The 20144-nt window shown below is 36.4% G+C and overlaps 1 protein-coding gene across 1 annotated transcript in view; it reads right to left on the bottom strand.

Moving 5' to 3' along the window:
* Positions 1-20144, bottom strand: part of LOC148939815 (polyamine-transporting ATPase 13A3-like) — a 150635-nt gene that overhangs the window by 102133 nt on the left and 28358 nt on the right. The window contains exon 8 of the mRNA XM_089106456.1: positions 17324-17522. Coding sequence (XP_088962582.1) covers positions 17324-17522 — 199 coding nt within the window. The remainder of the gene's footprint in view (positions 1-17323; positions 17523-20144) is intronic.

The following is a 20144-nucleotide window of genomic DNA, read 5'->3' as shown; positions in this document are numbered from 1 at the left end:
ACGCTAACCTACTGGAGCCGGTTGGACAGGAGGAAATATGGTACGCCTTGAAAAGCATGAGAGGGAACTCAGCATCGGGCATCGACAGAGTACCAACTAAGCTGTTGAAATGGTCAAGGGCATGGATACTGCCAGTGCTTGCATTGATATTCTCGGCAATTCTAAGTACACCTCTATGGCCGCAAAATTGGCAGATATCGATTATGGTCCCATTATTTAAGAAAGGAGAAAGAAACCAGCACAAGAACTACAGGGGGATAAGTCTAGGAAGTTCTATCAGTAGGTTATTTTGTAGAGTGTTGTCTAATAGGATGGATAAATGGTTGCAATATAAAGGTAGATTAATTGAATGTCAGGCAGGGTTTGGGACAAGTACAATTGATCAAGTATTTTGTTTATAGGTTTTAGTTGGTAAATATACGAAGTATAGGGAAAATAGGCTATATACGGCGTTTTTGGACATTAGTGGAGCATTTAATGAAGTTTCAAGGAGTATGTTGAAATGGGTATTAGTGAAATTAGGATTGCCAATTAGGTTAGTAGAAGTTATAATGAAAATGTGTGAGGTGGTTACAGTAGTAGTGAAGGTAGGTATTTCTTATTCTAGGCCAGTTTTAAGTAAGTTAGGCCTTAAATAGGGATGCTCTCTATCACCGCCTTTTTTTTGTCTTTTTATTAATGATATTGAGGAGTATTTTAGAAATAGAAATGTCCCTATTTTAAATTTAATGTCGCTGGAGCTGTTTTGTTTATTATTTGCAGATGACATAGAATTGCTTTCGAAATCGGCTCCGGATTTGCAAAAGATGGTTTGGATAGTTATCTGGGGAGTAAAAAATTATTTTTGAATATTGATAAATCAGTTATACTAGTTTTTGGAAAAGAAGAAAGGGAAAAGATTAAGTTTTATTTTAAAGGGAAAGAGATGACAGAAGTTAAGGATTTTATTTATTTGGGATGTAAGTTTACAAGTTCAGGGAGGTGGGGTGAGTAGGTGCAAATAGTGAGTTGGAAGGGTCAGAAGGCTTCATGGGCGTTATTGAAGAGTCCCCTAAGGCATTTAGGATCAGCGGATATTAAGCTATAGAAGAGAATTTTTGAGACGAAGGTAGACCCAGTATTGAGTTACGGTGGGGAAGTTTGGTGTTTTGAAAAAGGGGGGGAAATGGAGAGAATTTATTTAGGACATTCCAGGAGACTTTTAGGGCTAGGCGGGAAATTTAATAGTCTGGTGTTAAAGGAGATTGGTTTACAGAATAATAGGTTAATAAATGCAGCTTATCTGGAGGTGTTGCAGGATAGAAGGAAAAGTTCATGGGCTTCCCAGGTGAAATCAATTTTAAATAGTTGTGGGTTATCAGGTGTTTGGAATGAACGGAAAGGGATAGGGCTGGAAGTAGGAAATGTAGCAAAATTAGTAAAGGGTGTGCTGGAAGATCAGGAGATTCAGAAATGGCAGTGTCAAGTCGCAGCCTCGGCATCCCTCCGCGTTTACTGGCAATGGAAGGAGGTCTGGGGATATGATATTTATTTTAAAGCGGGTTTAAACAGTGAAGAAATTAAGTGGTATATATCAGGGAGGGGTAATTTTCTAGCACTTGGAGAAAGGAGGAAATATTTAGGGAGGGTGAAGGTAATGGACGGTCCTTACTCATGCCCCATATGTAGAGAAAATGGTGAGGATCTGCCTCACTTCATGGCCCTTTGTCCCGAATTACAGGATTTAAGGAAATATTTATTTTTTGGTAAATGTGGGGACAGGTGAATGGCTGGTTTCAGTAATGGGATAAAAAAATTATGGGACAATAAGAATGATACCAAATTATATAAAATTGGGTATGTCACATAGAGATAGATTTCTGTAAAGGGGATGGGGTGAGAGTTGAAATTATTGTTGTATGCGTGTAAGTTGCTTTCTTGTTTGCTATTTTTTGTGAGTGTTGAAATTATTGTTGTATGCGTGTAAGTTGTTTTCTTGTTTGTTATTTTTTGGTAGCCATGGTCCTTGTGGCTTTAGAGCATTAAATATATTTTATTTATTTATTTATTTATTGAAAAACCCGTCAAATCAACATACAACAAGACGGAGCACTTAAAAGAAAAAAGTAAAAAAAGAAGACACAAACTATAACAAACTGAACCAACAAAGAAAACGAATCACTGATTCACTGAATGAGCAGATGGGACCACTCATGTGGATTTCTGCGTAGTTGTCTAGTATGCTTCGCTATTCATCTAGCGACGGCGACGTCAGGGTCTGCGACTTTAAAATTTTCAATGACATATAAATTCCTATACCACGGAGGTAGACGAAGCAATTACTTCGCAAAACGAAAATACATAGCTCTGATTATATACTGGTCAGTTTTAGTGAGAAGTTTTCAGAAGGGCGTGGCATATAAAATGTGAGGAAGAGCGATGGCGTTGTACAAGCTTTCTAGAAGCAGCCGGTTGAATCGGAGTTTGCACGATACAACTGAAACGTAAGACGTTGAAATTCGTTGTTTAAGCTTTTCGAGGACAAGTTTTCGGGTGTGACGGGTACACGAACCTATGGTTAAACCTAGATAAATGAGGTGATCCACTGGCTGGACAGAGCTAGAACCAAGGGCAATGGTAGGAACACAAAAATCAGTTTTCCAACTGAATAGGACGATTTCCGATTTTGAAGAGTTGAACTGAAGTCCAACTTTAAGATTTTCGGCTTCAAGGATTTTGAAGATATCAATTGCACGCTGAAGGGTTCGGCTAAGATTCAGGATGTTGTCCGCGTAACATACCAAAGACAAGTTAGCAGATGACAGAATCAGCGAAGATGGACATTGATCTTGTGCATCGAGGACATAGTTATTGAAAAGGTCAGGAGAAGTCACTGCTCCTTGACGCGCTCCTTTCTTGACTGGAACTAGTCGGGTGCGCGGAATGGGGGTCAAACCCTTTTCAGGAGGTAGCTTCAGTTGGATCCGTAATCTAGAATATAGATTCCTGAGAGAACGAATGACAGCTAGATTCAAACCACGTTGACCGGCCTTCAAAGGCATCGCAGCATGGATTAGAGAGTCAAATGCACGTCTAATGTCGTGTCCTGCCAAAGAAAGGCTCTCTCCAGAAGATTCGGCATCTATCAAGACTTTAGCAACGACTGTTAAGGCATCAGCACATCCAGTTCCTCGCTTGAAGCCGAACTGATGCGGAGGAGTGTATCATCCTTTTTCGAGTTCCTGTATTAACAGTAACTCGAATAGCTTGCACAGTGACGTAGCTACAGTTATCGGACGGAATGCTGTACATTGAGTTTCAGATTTTCTCTTTTTAGAAATAGGAGTCAGATCTCTGATGCGGAAAGATGCAGGAACAATTCTTTCGGAGAAGACTATATGCATAAGCAGAGAGAGATGTGCCGCGAGAAGTTTACCTCCGTGTTTCAAGTGGATCGCACTGACTTCGTCAATGCCCGATGAGCCTTTCCATTTGAGTCTACAGATGGCATCTTCAACAGTGCGGGTACTGACGATAAAATCTTCATCGGGATGAGAAGATAGAAACTGATCTAAGGCAGCCTCGTAAGATTGTTCGATGGAGGGGTCAGGATCTGAGAACTCTGATTCGTAATGTGCATACAATTTATCTTCAGGGATGTCGGCTGGGGATGGTCAAGAAGAATTTTTTGCAGAACGAGAGACAAACTTGAAGATCATATTTCTATCATGTTTGGCACGGGCAGAATAATAATTGACTAGATTTTTCCGATGCCGAGCCAGGGCCTTAGAAAACTTTAGCTTCGTGAAAATTCTCATACTGTTCACAATGGCCATATTCAGACGTCCACACTCTTTCCAAACTGAAAACCAAAATTTAGCTGGATTACATGAAATAACGAGATCTGGATTTGACGACCACCTAGAACTGAGTCCTTTATGAATTTGTTGTAAATAAGCAGCGTGTTTTTCTGCAAAGTAGAGAGTATGGTAAATATTTGCACATTAAATATAGAAACAAATTAAAACCTCTTATAGAGGTAACTGAATTAACCTCCTAAAGAGATAAAATGGGACGCTGATTATATTCAGAACTGAATCTACCGAATCGATAATTAGGGCTTGATCAATTTTCGAACAGTTACGACGGAGTCGAGGTGCTGAAGGAGCAAGAGGTGCGGTTTGGCGGCCAGAAGATGGCATATCGATAGAGCAAGTTATGAGAAGATGATCAGACAACTGATAATCAAACACAACCTTCACTATATCCGCTCGCCAATCTGACGATACTACAACGTGGTCCAGGTTGGAAGTTCGCGAGGACGTGTGAACATACGTAAAATCGGACGATTTATCTAAAACACACAAGAAATCACTAAATAAGCCCTTAACTAATGTTGTACGTGGTGAAGCTTGAGAATTCTGCTTGGACAGATTACAATTAAAGTCACCAGTTATAAAGCAAGGTTAACCTAAGTGTTAAATTTTGTCCATACATGAACCTAGTTTTTCACAAGATAGCGCAAATTTACGCTCAGATTGGTCATTATTGTAGTCTGTGGGAAGATAAACACTAATACACACAGAACAGTCCACTCTCACAGCTAGATAATAGCTAGATAACTATCTATCTATCTATCTATCTATCTATCACATAACAAGGCTGTTAGGGTTGATACAAACCACCAGAGCCTGGGGGCGAGAATGTAAGTTATGCAGCGGAGGCATAAGGTTTTTAAAGAAGGGATGGTTGTTTAACATGAAAAAAGGCTCATTTGATTGAAAATTGAAAGTTCTAGTTCCTTTTTAAGAGTCAAAAGTGATGGAAGGCATTTAAATCTAATCCCCCCTGACAACCTTTCTTTCCACCAAAAGCATCTGATTGAAATTATGCGATAGCGATTTTGTTCAAAATAGTCCAAAGAGCATCTAATAATGCATCTAGCATTGACACAACCCCCAGCGTCCTGGGGATAGGGTTGTAAGTTATGCTAAGAGGTCATATAAGGTTTCCACGGAATAGACGGTCGTATAAACTTCAGATGGGACTCATTTGATTTGAAATTGGAAGTTAAAGTACCCTTTTAAGAGTCCAAGTGATTTGAGAGCAACCAGCCCCCCCCCCTCCACGCCTATCATTTCCCTAAAATCCAATCGAAATTTAGAGATAGCAATTTTGTTCGTCGAAGTTGAAAGGTCCAGAAATTATGTCTGTGAGGAGGACAACCCCCCCCCCCACTACAGCTCTCGGGGCAAGGGTTGTAAGTTTTGCCCTGAGGGCATACAAGGTTTTTATATGAAGGGTGGTCGTATATGCTTTGGAGGGGCCTCACTGAATCCTTAATCAGAATTTCTAGTGCCCTTTTTAAGAGTCAAAGTGATCAAAGCACAGCTAACCCCCTCCCCCCCCCCCCCAAAGACACGTCGCGTCTTCCCAAGATGTATCCAATAGAAATTTTGACAGTCCTTTTATTCAAAATAGTCCAAAGTTCATGTAACAAGGCTTTTGGAGTTGATACAAACCACCAGAGCCTGAGGGCGAGGGTTGTAAGCAAGGCCCCTAGGGCATTTAAGGTTCTTGTGGAAGGGATGGGTTGTATAAACTTTAGAGGTGGCTCATTTGGATGAAATTGGAAGTTCTAGTTCCCTTGATGATGGAGGTCAACAAGCCTCCTCACCCAAATACCCCTCTTTTCACCAAATGCATCTGATTGAAATCATGCGGTGACAATTTTATTTAAAATAGTCCAAAGAACAAATAACAATGCCTCGAGGGTTGACACCCCCCTCCCCCCAGAACAAGGGATTTACGTTTTGCCCTGGGGGCATATAAGGTTTTTATGGAATGGGTGGTCGTATTAAATTCAAATGGGTCTCATTTTATTTTAAATTGGGAGTTATAGTGCCCTTTTTAAGAGTGAAAATAATTTCAGAGATATCAATCCTCCCCCCCCCCCGCACACCCATCATTTCCCAAAACTAAAATCCAAACGAAGTTTTGAGACATCAATTTTTTTCAGCATTATTGAAAGTTTCAGTAATTATGCGTTTGGGGATGTCACCCCCCCCCCAAGGGGCCTCAGGGCAAGGGCTGCAAGTTAGGCAATTTTTTCATTGTTTACATATAGTATATGTTATTGAGAAAAGGTATGCATGTTTGACTTCTTCTTTCCAAAAATACGGAGGGCATTAAGATGAGTCTTTCAGGGAAATATTTAGGTGGGGGTTGAACTAAATAAAATACGTTATGTCTATACGGGCTGTCAAAAGGGTGTAACTCAGGAATGACTGAGTATATTAATTTGGAATTTTCAGGAAATGATAAGGGAGATAATCAATTGACCAAAAAGGCAATATTTGCACATTATCACTACTACAACTACTACTACTAAGGCTGAGGATATTAAAAAAATATCTGAGGAAACGTCGAGGGGAAACTTGAACTAAATCACAAAATACTATGCGTATACAGATTGCTGATACGGGAATGTTAGCAATATTTTTGGAACGGCTGATCACATCAAGAGGGAACTTCAGGGGTATCATGAGTGGGATGTTCAGTTGACCAAAAGGCAAAATATACCTACTACTATTACTATTGCTACTACTACCACTGCTACTATGACACTAGTACAGTTAAGGCTACACGTATGACGGTGAAAATTTGAGAATATTTGAACCAAATCAGAACACACTATGCCCATGCAGATTGTCAAAAGGGCGTATCTCAAGAACTGATTTGGGTATTAAGTTGAAAGCTTCGGAGAATACTTAAAGGGGAAGATCAATTACTACTACTGCTACTGAACTTCTCCAACTACTACTTCAATTGCAACAACTTGTTAGGCTTAGAGTATTAAGGTGAAAAGAGCATCAAAAGGGTTTCAAAAAAGCTCATCAACAATATTTTTGGAACGGATTAACATGTCAAGGTGAAACTTCCAGGGCATCATGAAAGCGATGTTCAAATGAACAAAAGGTAATATGTACATGCTACTACCGTTATTAATACTGCTGCTACGACCGCTACTACTACTACTAATGCAACACTAACACTGCTGCTACTTCTACTACCACCGAAACTACTGTGATAATAGTACTATTTAGGCTGATTCTATGAAGGAAAAATTTGAGAGTATTGATGGAAAATTTGAAGTAACAAAAGAAACTATGTGCATTTAGATTGTCAAAATAGCGTATCTTAAGAATTGATTCGTGTTTGAAGTTGGAACTCTAAGAGAATACTTAAAAGGGAAAGATCAGTTGATCAAAAGCCAATACAAAAGATTTTTTTCTGGGGGACGGGGTTAATATTTTTTTAACGCATGAAAAATTTGTTTATATTCATTTTTGTTATGTTTAAGAGTCGGACAAACATTTCGGGGGGGGGGACAAACCCCCTACCTACTCCTGGATACGGCTTTGCTCCCCCATCACTTTTTATAGTTCGCAAAGATTCCACTGCTACAGTCTGTCTCTCATTTCTGTTTTTTTTTCTTTTTTAACTAATAAAATAAGTAGGTTTCAATCTACTACTACTACTACCGCTCTAACTACTACTTCAATCGCAATTACTTGTAAGGTTAAGAGCATTAAGATGAAAACTTCAAGAAGTATATGAATATAAATGTTATCAAAAGAGCAAATCGATAATGTCATAGCAAATTTTCAGAGAGTATTTCTGAAAACTTCTGTTGTACGGATGACAACCTGCCATCCATATGCAAGTTGTCAAAAGAGCATATCAGCAATATCTTAGGAAAAACTTACAACGGTTGTTGTGGGGGATGTTGAACTAACCAAAAGACAATATTTGCATCATAGTACTACTGTTTCTACTCCTACAACTACTACTACTGCTACTATTGTTATTACTGTTACTGCTAGTACTGCTACTAAAGCTAAGATTACTACTATTAACTCTGCTCCTACTGCTTCTACTATAAGTAGTGGTACTACTACTGCTAATGAACCTAAGGGCATTAAGGCAAACATTTTGGGCAATATTGTAAATGTATTGAAACGAATCAAAACACACTGTACCCACATATGTTGTCAAGAGGACGTATCAGCAATGCTTTAGGACCAGTTGATGGTATTAAGTTAAAAATTTCATCGTGTGTTGAAGGAGATGTTGAAAAAAAGGTGCTATATGCATACTGCTACTAATGCTACTATTGCTATTACAACTTTGGCTCCTGTACAAGCTAAGGGTATTAAGGTGAATCTTTCAAGAAATATTTAGGCGGATGCTGAACTAAATCAAAACAAAATATGATCACGTAGATTGTTAATAGGGTGACAAAGCAATATCACAATAACAGTTTACATTATAAAATTAGACTTTTCAGGGTAAGTTGTGACAGCTTTTGATCTAGCCAGAAGACACTATGGGTATACTTTTGATACGACTTCTATCGTTACTCTAACTAATGACACTAAGGGTATTAAGTTGAAACGTTTAGGAGGAGTTTCAATTAAACAAAAACAAAACTAAAAGGGTAAAACTAAAACTAAAACAGTTTAAAAAAGTGTAGCTTCCCCTTGAAGGTGAAGTTGTCTTTGGGAATCAAAAAATTGATACTACTGACGAAAAGCTTATTAAAATTAGCTCTGTTTCTTTTCTTGGTTATGCGTGGCAACACTGATGGAACTCTAATACTGTCCTAAAACCTTCATAATCTTGAAATAGCGAAAAGAAATATTTTGAGAATGAATCCCATATGGGGATATATATATATATATATATATATATATATATATATATATATATATATATATATATATATATATATATATATATATATATATATATATATATATATATATATATATATATATATATATATATATATATATATATATATATATATATATATATATATATATATATATATATATATATATATATATATATATATATATATATATATATATATATATATATATATATATATATATATATATATATATATATATATATATATATATATATATATATATATCTTTAGCTCTTTAGCTCAAAATATTCCAAACACTTTCAATCAAAATTTAAGATGGCCATTTTCTTCAGCATAGCTGAACGGTCTTGTAGCTGTATCTCTAGGGCTATTGCGTTTGTCAACTCCCCACAGTTATGCAATTTGCCCATTATGTTTAGAAACTAAAACAAAAACTATAACTAAAGGGAATTAAAAGGAAATATAAGCAATATAAGAAGCAGCGCTACTCTATCATAGCAAGTAATATCATTGATATTTTAAAGGAGTTAATTTGATTGGAAATTCAAAGTTCTAGTACTCTTTTTAAGAGTCAAAAGTGATTAGAGGACAATCAGCCCTCCTCTTTAGCTCAAAATTTTCCAAACACTTTCAATCAAAATTTAAGATAGCCATTTTCTTAAGCATAGCTGAATGTTTAAAACTAAATGTTGCTTTAAGATAAATAAAAAAGCACGGTGTGTATGCTGATTACCAATAAGACATTTCAGGAATATCACAAGAACGACTAAGGGTGTTATGTTCAAACTTTCGGGCTACTTCCATTACTACTTCTACTCTAAAAATTTAACTAAATCAAAATAGTGCAAGTCTATTCAAGCTGTCAAAAAGCATAGATAGATTTTTTTACGAATAGTATAAAGTTGAATTTTTCAGGTCAACTAGAGGAGGTATAAAACTAAATTAAACACTACTATTTACGCGTATGTCCACATATTTAAAAGGGTGCATGTGCAAAAATAGAAACAAATAATCTACCAAGCGTAAAACTACCACAAATCAGCATCGATCAATAAATAAAACCCATTGAATAATACAATAAATAACAGACTTAAACTCAAAACGAGAAAAAATTAACATGAATAGGGCTGAAAACCCCGACGTCTTCCCAAGGCCAGAACATAATTTGCACTTTACTGAAAAAAAATTTTTTTTAATTGTTTTCACTTTTATAACTTTAATCAATCAAATATTATTAACATTTTATGGAATAAATATCAGCATATATATGTTAAACTGACAATGCACAGTCATTTGTGTTTTTTTTCTTCAGTAAAGCACAAATTATATTCTGGGGGAGGGTAGCTGCCCTCAAAGGGGTTTTGAGCCCTACTCATGTCAATTTCTGCTAGTTTTGAGTATGACTCGGTTATTTATTGTAATTTCTATTGGGACGGGTTACCTTTTGATGACTTTTGCCTCTTAAAAAGGGCAAAAGAAATTTTGATTTCCGATCGAATGAGCCTCCTCCAAAGTTCATACGACCACGCCTTCCATAAAAACTTTATATTTTAACGATGGGTAACTAGCATAATTTATAGCCCTTTCACCAAGAGCTGGAGTGTGTGGGGGGGGTCAAACACGGAAGTATAGTTATTTGACACTTGGACAATATTGAACAAAAGAGCCATCTCAAAATTTTTATCCAATACATTGGAGGAAGAGGGCGTGAAGGGGGGGGGGGTAGTTGCTCTCCGATCACTTTTGACTCTTAAAAGTGAACTAAAACTTTCAATTATCAATTAAATAAGCTTCCTCCAAAATTTATATGTCCCACACTTCCATATAAACCTGATATGACCCTGAGGAATAACTTACAACCAATGCCCCGATCTCTAGGGACTGTGTCAACCCCGAAGGCATTGTTAAGTGATATTTAGACTACTTTGAACAAAAAGACTATTTCAAAAGTTAGATCGGATGCTTTTGAGAAGGAAGGTGCTCCCCCCAGGAGCATTGATTTGTCTTCCGATCACTTTTAACTCCTTAAAAGAAAAATAGAACTTCCAATTTCCAATCAAATGAGGCTCCTTAAAAGTTTATACCGCCACCTTTTCCATAAAAAGCCTTACATGCCCCTGGGACATAATTTATAACCCTTGCCCCAGGGCTCTAGGTGTTGTATAAACCCTGATTGCATTGTTATTTAATCTTTGGACTAAATTGAACACAATAGCTATCTCAAATTTTGACCAGAAGCGTTTGGGGAAAAGAGGGCATGGGGAAGGGCCGTTGCTTTCTGATCATTTTTGGCTCTTAAAATTGGGAACTAAAGCTTTCAATTTCCAATCCAATGTGCCTCTTGAAAGCTTATACGACCATATTTTTCCATGAAACCTTATACGCCTCTGGGGAATAACTTACAGCCCTTGACCCTGGGCTTTGCAGGGCTGTTTCAACCCCAGAGGGCATTATCATATGATACTTGGACTACTTTGAACAAAATGGCTATCTCAAAATTTCAATGGAATTCATCTGGGGACAAAGGGTGGGTGTAGGCTAGTTGCCGTCCTATCACTTTTGACTCTTGAATGGAACAAGAAATTACAATTTCTAATCAAATGGGCGTTCTTAGAGCGAAGATTATATACCTTCTACAAAACCTAGAACATACCTTCTACACAAACTTTATATGCAACTCGAGGCATAGCTCCCAACAGTGTGCCTTGGCTCTGGGGAAGGGGGGGGTGTCAACCCCAGAGTTTTGGTTATAATATCTTTGAACTATTTTGAACAAAATGTATAACTCAAAATTTTAATCTGATAAATTTGGTGAAAAGAGGGCGTGAGGGGAGGGTAGCTGCCCTCAATTACTTTCAACTCTTAAAAAGGTAAATAGAACTTTCAATTTCCGATCAAATGAGCCTTCTCGTAAGTTTATGCGACCACCCCTTCCATAACAGCCTAATATGGCCCTGGGCATAACTTTCAACACGTGTCCCCCGGCTCTTGGGGTTTATCGACCCTTGAGTTTTTGTTATATGATCTTTGAATTATTTTGAACTAAATGACTATCTCAAAATTTTGATTGGCTGCAGTTAGGAAAAAGAGTGCTTGGGAGGGGGGGGGTAGTTGCCCTCCAGTCATTTCACTCCTAAACAGGCACTAGAACTTCCAATTTCCAATCGAATGAGCCTCTTCCGAAGCTTATACGACCACAATTTCCATACGAAAAACGTCTGGAAAAAGAACATTGAAGCCCTATGACCTTTACTATATATGGCCTTTACTATATATGGCCTTTACTTTACTATATTACCTTTGCCTCTGATAAATTTAAAAATTGATAATATGTTAGTACGAATTGTAAATACACTTTGGAAAGGTCTCAGACAATCTCAGGTCTTAAGACAATCCTTACTTAGTTTAATAAATCGCTAGCTGACTATTAGAACTAGCAGGCGACTGCAACATCACCTATAGATGTTTGAGGGATCAATTCAAACATAGATGTGTTGCATCATTATGCATATGATGATTTATTTTAATATTTCAGTTATTATGGGCCAGAGTTTGTTCTTTACTATAAAAATTTACTATAAAATTTTCCTCTGGAGTTGCTTGACGCAACACACATTTTTAGAACATCTTTAAATACAGGAAAAAGCCTATGGCTTTTCTTAGTTGGAATAGTAAAAGACGAACCAAAAGGAATTATGCAGCAAAGAAAGTTAGATATGGCACCATACCCAAGAGAAGCAACTTTTCAAAAGATGATTGTGTTATATTATCTTGTCAAAAGTATAAGTATGTTGTATCATCGTGTATATGATTTATTTTAATATTTCAGTTACAATCAGCTAGAGTTCGTTCTATACTATAACTAACCTTAACCTTGATTTTAGCGTATTCAAGGGCCGTATAATCTTTCAGTTTAATGTTTCCTTATATAAGTTTTTGCAATATTTTGTGGTTGTAATCTACATTTAAGACGTCATTTATCATTTTGTATACGAAAATGCATTTTTTTTGCCAAAATTGATTGTATTTAAATATTATTTTTTTTTAATCATAAAAGCGAGTAGATGTAACAATTTCCATAAAAAAAAGGCCTTAAAAAGCTCTCTATGATGTTCAAGCACCCCGGTAGCAGCAGGGAAAAAAGAGGCCATGATGTTGATTCCCATGCCAAAAAATTGATTGTTCCTGCTGTTCAAGCCAGAAGATTTCCTAGTCTTACAACCCAATTTTCCTGTTTTGCGTTTCCTTTTTCCTGAATAAGTTTCCTGTTTTGTGCTTTCGTCCAAGGCAATCCCAATAGTGTACTTTTTGTTTAAATCTGACATAATTTTTAGGGGTTTCAGGTAATTTTTTTGGGTTGCTATGGGACGTGTTCACCTTTTAATAGGCTGCAGCTACCACTACAACCATTATAATATCATATAGTTAATGATCAGCACTTTATTTAGAAATATTCGCACAAATATAGCTTGTCTGTGAGTTTTTTGCCTAGATACCGATATTGGACTTGATACAATTCAAAAAATGACTAATGTCAAAGATTCCTCTGTAATATATTGAAACTAAATTAATAAAAATTAATGAAAATTAAAAAAAAATTAAAATAATAAAAAAAAAATTAAAAAATAATGAAGATTAATAACCTCTGTTTGTACAGCAGTTGTGTCAGTGCTTTTTTAGACGAGCAGTTATCTAAAAGAGCAGTCGTCTACAGTCAAGTTGTTTGCATATCCTAGCAGTCGCCACTAACTTTTTTTTAGTTTCAATGGCTGAATGTACAAAACCAAGTACACCTTTCAAACAATCTGGAATCAGCCGTATTAAAGGCCGGATGCCACATACCCTAAATTTTTCCCCCGGTTCCGTATTAAGTCAGTTTTCGCTTCAAAGTTTGTTGAAAATAGTAACCAGAGATTATAAAATCAGCAAACGAGAAATTCAACAATGGGACCCACGTAAAGCTAAAGAAATTTACATATTATTCTTGCATAGGGTACTGTTGCAGTTACCAAAATGAGTTTTAAAAACATTGCCATTTGAATGAAAAAACAAAAATTAATTGAAAAAAATGAATTGGAAAAAAAAAATCCTATTGAAAAGTTAAAAAATATGAGCGTGTTAAGGATGTAGCGGTAACAGCAGCAGTGGGAGTTTGGGATACCATTTAGCAAACATATCCCTTCTAAGAAATTTCTAAGGTAAATGGTTAAATCAATATGAAACTCAAAACTGTATATACTAAACATGAAAATATCATTCTATCCCCATGTCAAAATACAGCTTTTTATTTCAATTTCTATCCTTTTCCAATTTGCTATTCTATCCTTTTGCTTTTTCAATTTGCTATTCTATCCTATCATTCTATCCTTTTCCAATTTCTATCCTTTTCCAATTTTCCAATAAGAAGTAACTTTCCAATAAACTGTTATAATATTTTGCATTAGGGCAAAATAAGCCATCCCAAAGGGATGTGCCCTTATATACTGGAAGATTTTCAAATTGAAGGATATTAGAGGTTTTGTGAGTTCAGGGTGCTAGAAAATTAGTATTAAAAATACTAAGTCGCAAAGGCTAGGAATAAGTGGAGATGAAACGGTGACGTTGGCAAACGAAAAGATTTATCATGCAGACAGCTTCACTTACATTGGTAGTATTATTAGTAAGGACAGTGGGAGCAGCGAAGATGTTAAAAGTAGAATAGCCAAGGCACAGGGTGTTTTTTTTACAGTTGAAAAAAAAGTTTGAAAAAATAGGTAAGATAAGTCTACAAACCAAGATTAGAATATTAGAAGCTACAGTAATGACAGTGGTCAAATACGGGTCTCAAACATGGGAGCTCCGAAAAGCGGATAAAGTTTTGATAGATTATTCCCAGAGAAATTACCTACGGATTGTTCTGGGTACCCGGCTGACTGACTGTATTTCTAACAGTAGGCTTACCAAAAGTGTGATTCAATTTCGCTTTCTAATGCTAAAATAAGAGAAAGGCTGAGATGGCTAGGGCACGTTCTCCGGATAAAGGATGACAGAATGCTGGAGATTGTCCTTTTCGGTCAACTGTCTAGATCTAAACGGAAAGCAGCTCGTCCGCGGTTGGGGTGGGAAGATGTCAAAAAGAAAGGTTTAAGGGAAATGGGAACTTCCAGGGAGGGTGTAAAGAGGTAGGCTTTGAATGGATTAGTATGAAGCAGCGTGCATAACAAGGTTGACCTCAGGCGGCTTTGTGCTGTGGTGAGTTGTTAGTAGTAGTAGTAGTACAAAACCTCGATACAACTATACCTGAAAAAGTATACCCTTGAGGACTTTTCTTTATTATGGGGTAGGGGTAATTAGTTTGAAATTCCAAACAACTGAATGCTTAGGTTATAGTTTCCTTGTTTTTAAAAGGGAAGGGGACTATTTGGATCAATATTGATCTTGAGAGGAGGCTCCTTATCCACCCTTTCCACTATGTAGGACAGCATATAAACTTAATCTTATCATTCCAGTTGTTCAGCCTGCTGAGGTGATTCGTATTTCCTCAACAAGAACGTACATACGGGAAAGAAATGGGGCCTTGGCCTCTCGAAATCCAAACTTGTCTTTAGCTTCTTGGCCTTCTTAAACAATCAGTGAGTTTTGTGTATGTTTTAATTTGATAAATTGTATATACTCAACATTTTTCACAGACAAAGATAGAATGCCTAGAACATTTTTTCTAAATTGCACAGAAGATGGTAAAAAATGATGGTAGCAAGGACTTAGGGCTTACGTGGCCTTAGCAAGTCCTATGGATGGACAAAGATAGAATGCCCAGAACAGTTTTTCTACATAGCCCGTAAGATGGTAAAAAAAAACTATGATGGCTTACGTGGCCTACGAAAGTACTACGGGTGAACAAAAACCGAATACCTAGAACAGTTTTTTCTAAATAGCCACAAGAAGGTAAAAAACGATGATGGCAAGAACTTGCGCTTACGTGGCCTGAGCAAGTCCTACAGATGGAAAAAGATAGAATGCCTAGAAAAATTTCCTAAATTGCACATAAGATGGTAAAAAGCGATTGTAGCAAGGACTTAGGGCTTACGTGGCCTGAGCAAGTCCTACGGATGGACAAAGATAGAATGCCTAGAACAGTTTTTCTACATAGCCCGTAAGATGGCAAAAAAAACGATGATGGCAAGGACTTGGGGCTTACGTGGCCTAAACAAGTATTACAGTGAACAAAAACCGAATACCTAGAAGTTTTTTTTTTTTTAACAGCCCCCAAGATGGTAAAACAATGACAGCAAGAACTTGGGATTACGTGGCCTGAGCAAGTCCTACGGATGATAGGACTGAGGGATTTTGGACAGATATAGAATGCCTAGAACAGTTTTTCTAAATTGCACACTAGATGGTAAAAAAAATGATAGCAAGAACTTGGGCTTACGTGGCCTGAGCAAATACTGCTGGTAAACTAAGGCAAAAAACCTAGAATAGTTTTTCTAAATAGCCCACAAGACGGTGAAAAAACGATGGGGACAATGACTTAGGGCTTAAGTGGCCTGAGCAAGTCTTACGGATGGATAATGATAGAATACCTAGAACAGTTTTTCTAAATAGCGAACAAGATAGTAAAGAAACAATGATACAAAGCATTTAGGGGTTACGTGGCCTAAGCAAGACTGCGGATGAACAAAAACCGAATACCTGGAATAGTTTTCTTTTTCTAAATAGCCCACAAGATGGTAAACAGGATAGTGGCAAGGACTTAGGGTTTAAGTGGCCAAAACAAGACCTACGTATCGACAAAGACCGAATGCCTAGAATAGTTTTTACAAATAGCAAAAAAAGGTAGTTTTAAACCAGACAGACGCCCAGATAAGGCTGAGATGAAATTATAAGAAATTACTTTAAATATCTGAAGATTTTTAAGGTGTCAGAAAAAGCGGAAGCTCTAAAAAAGATGGTAAGGAGGAGGTTTTTTAGTTTTGTTAAGTAGCCCTCAAAAGGGTAAGGAAAGAACAAACACCCCATATTAGGCTCGGTATAAACAATGATTTCATTTTTTGGGGGAGTGCTTACGAGGAGCCACAGCAGAAGTTTCAAACAAGGTACGATGAAGGAGGAGCATTCGCCATTAAATCAGAAAGCTTGACACTGGGTGAGTTTGCTGCATTACAAGTTATATAGATTTAATAGAATATTAATTAATAAAAGTTAAAGCTATTTCAGATCCGGCTTTACTCTAATGCTTTAACAGAGGTAAATAATGTGTTGACATGCAACCAAGGCCGTATTCAGGAGGGGGGGGTGCCAGGTTTAAATTCCCTGAGGTTTTTGTCCGACTCGTGAAAACGTAACAAAAATGCAGAAAAACAAAATTTTGACATGATTTTAGACGTCTTTGTGCCCCCCCCCCCAATAATATCCTGGATAAGCTCATACCTGCGATTAATATGGCTAGCATAGGCTATATTAGTTTAGTTCTGTTTTAGATTTTTGATATATAGCTGAAATAAGAATCATTAACGGTTCTAAAGTGGTAAATCCTTAAAAATCTCGAAACTACTTTAAGCTAAGCATTACAAAAACAAATTCTTTTACTAAGAAAGTAAAATTAAATTAAAAAAAAAAAGGAACCTGTTAGTGGACTTTCATCAACAATGACTGTGCCTCTAAGGAGTAATGCATCACAGGGCATACCACGCCCTGAAGGCGGGATTACAATTATATCTCCGGGAACCAGTTTGTCCGACCTGATGTCATCAAAAGGTTCGCTGGGTCGTACAACACAAACAGCTTCTGTACTTTCAACCATGTCTTTTATTTTGCGTTGGTTCTAGAATTATTAGTTTTTAAAAATTAATTAGTTTATTAATTAGGTTCTAAAATTAATTAGTTTGATTGATCATTACATGTGCATTAATTCATTTTTTACAAAAGACAGGGGGATATACAGGGGGAAGATACCACTATTTCCTAGCTTAGTTCAGATCCTTCCCTTAAGCTAAATCGAAAAATAGTAGTAAAAAATTTAACTTTTTAGATATTGTTATCATCTCCTCTCGAGAATATAGCCCGATTCAGCCCTCTTAAGAATACACCATGATAAAGCCCCTGCTCTCTCGAAAAGGTTGGACCAAATGCACTGATAATAATAGAATAGAGTGAAGAAGTTCAAGCGATTCTGAGAAGACCAATCAAAATACTTCTGCAAATAAAACTGCAGAGCAGAGAGAAAAGGGGGATATACCCAGGGTTGTCACCCCTAATGACTTATCACTATTTCTAGTTATTTTTTAGATTGCCTAAAAAAATAACTAAATTTGCACATAAATCACTAGATTGTTAAAGAAAATCACAATATCAGCAAGAAAATCACTAAAACCTATTGTCATTTTTTACTGAGTGGCAACCCTGGTGCTAGCACGGAACTTGTTCCTGGTGCTAGCGCGGAACTTGTAGCAGAACTTGTAGCGGAGGTTGAACTTCAAAATCAAGCAAAAAAAAACGCAAAAAAATGGGCTAAATATGCACAGATACAGAAAATCAATCGCGAAAAATCCTTAGATTTCGGTTAGGACAGGGGTTAAACCGCCATTTCTCTCAAGTAGCCTAAGGGCTAGGCGGGAGTTCCACCTTGTTTTTCAGACACCGCAATGAACTCGATCTTGAATCAAACATGTTTAAGTTACTTCCGTGATAATCCATGGCGAATTCGTTTACCAACCCATAGAAGATGGTAATAAATTTAAGGAGGGTTGACACCTTCCGGATGATATTTGCCTTATCCTCGAAAATTCATCTTTTGAAAAATGGGTTTTTCTTCTCAAACAGTTTCGCGAAATCACACAATTGGTGTAAAGGCTTATGGTCTTTTCATATATATATATATATATATATATATATATATATATATATATATATATATATATATATATATATATATATATATATATATATATATATATATATATATATATATATATATATATATATATATATATATATATATATATATATATATATATATATATATATATATATATATATATATATATATATATATATATATATATATATATATATATATATATATATATATATATATATATATATATATATATATATATATATATATATATATATATATATATATATATATATATATATATATATATATATATATATATATATATATATATATATATATATATATATATATATATATATATATATATATATATATATATATATATATATATATAGAGGGCACAGACCCCTTTCTATATACGGAAGCGGGGGTTTGGGGATCTGCAGCCCCCTATACTACACCTCTATATCCCTGTACGTTTTAAGGTTCGAACTTGTGACTCAGCCTCTTTAACTCTTCAGAAAACGTAGTTTTTTTCAAATAATTTCTGCACGTTTTTGTACAGTTTATAACATATTATTGCTTGAGTGACTGTTGGCTGATCTTTTCAGCAGTTATAGATGGGGGACGACTGCCTTCAAAACACCCCACTTTTAAAGATTCTTGTGTTAAGGCATTTAATCCCTGAGTAATCAAATCATATGCAAATTAATATTGTTATCAGTAACCCCAGTCCCCATGTTATCAAAGCAGTGGAGACTTACCTGTAACCTGAAAGCCGACTGTGATATTCTTCTGGAGACGCCTGTTGAGCCGAAGGATTTAATAGATTGGATTTAAAAAAGAAACTGAGTTTCTTTTTTAAACTTTAAATTCAATATATAAAAAATTTCTCTGACGGAGAATCGAACTCGGATCTTTCGCCTGACAGTCAGGAATAGCAACCACTCTACCCCAGAGACATTACATTATTTTTATTCTGTGCGATGTATTTTTGACGCAAGCAAATCCCCACAAAACTTGATATTTGGTTTTTGGAAAACAGGGAAGGAGTGATCGGATTGAGCTGAAATTTTAAGGATTAACTCCCAGGCCCCAGGACAGCCTATCCTCTTGATTTCAGCCCGATCAGACATCGTTAAAGGGGGGCTGTGGTGGGAAAAATTAACATGGGCTCTTATAGGAAAACGAGGTTTTTCGTAAATGTAAATTCGGGGGATAATTTTTTCGGTCTAAAAATATCAAAAGGCCCTAACAGGTCGAATTCCACTTCGAATGAGTCCTCATTCACCCGGATCCGTTGCCAACTGTGGCCTGTAGGCGTGGCTGATAAAAAAAAAGAAATGAACTTTAAGTAGCTAGATTTAGAGGTTTTTGGAAAACAGGGAAGGATGTGATCGGATTGAGCTGAAATTTCGAGGATAAGCTCCCGGGCCCTAGGAAAGCTTAACCTTTAAATTTCAGCCCAATCGGACAACGTTAAAGGGGGGCTTTGGTCGGAGGGTCGAAACTTCCGTCCCACTTTTACCCATGAAGATAAAGTCGGAGGGGGTGGGGTAAAATTTTGCACTTTTCTTAGTTGGAGCT

Source organism: Artemia sp. Qi Xiang Cuo, chromosome 20 (assembly GCF_049724085.1).
Source record: "Artemia sp. Qi Xiang Cuo chromosome 20, ASM4972408v1, whole genome shotgun sequence".
In the NCBI taxonomy this organism is placed as follows: domain Eukaryota; kingdom Metazoa; phylum Arthropoda; class Branchiopoda; order Anostraca; family Artemiidae; genus Artemia; species Artemia sp. Qi Xiang Cuo.
Note: the sequence above shows the minus strand (reverse complement) of the source record. Positions and strands in the feature narration are given on the sequence as shown.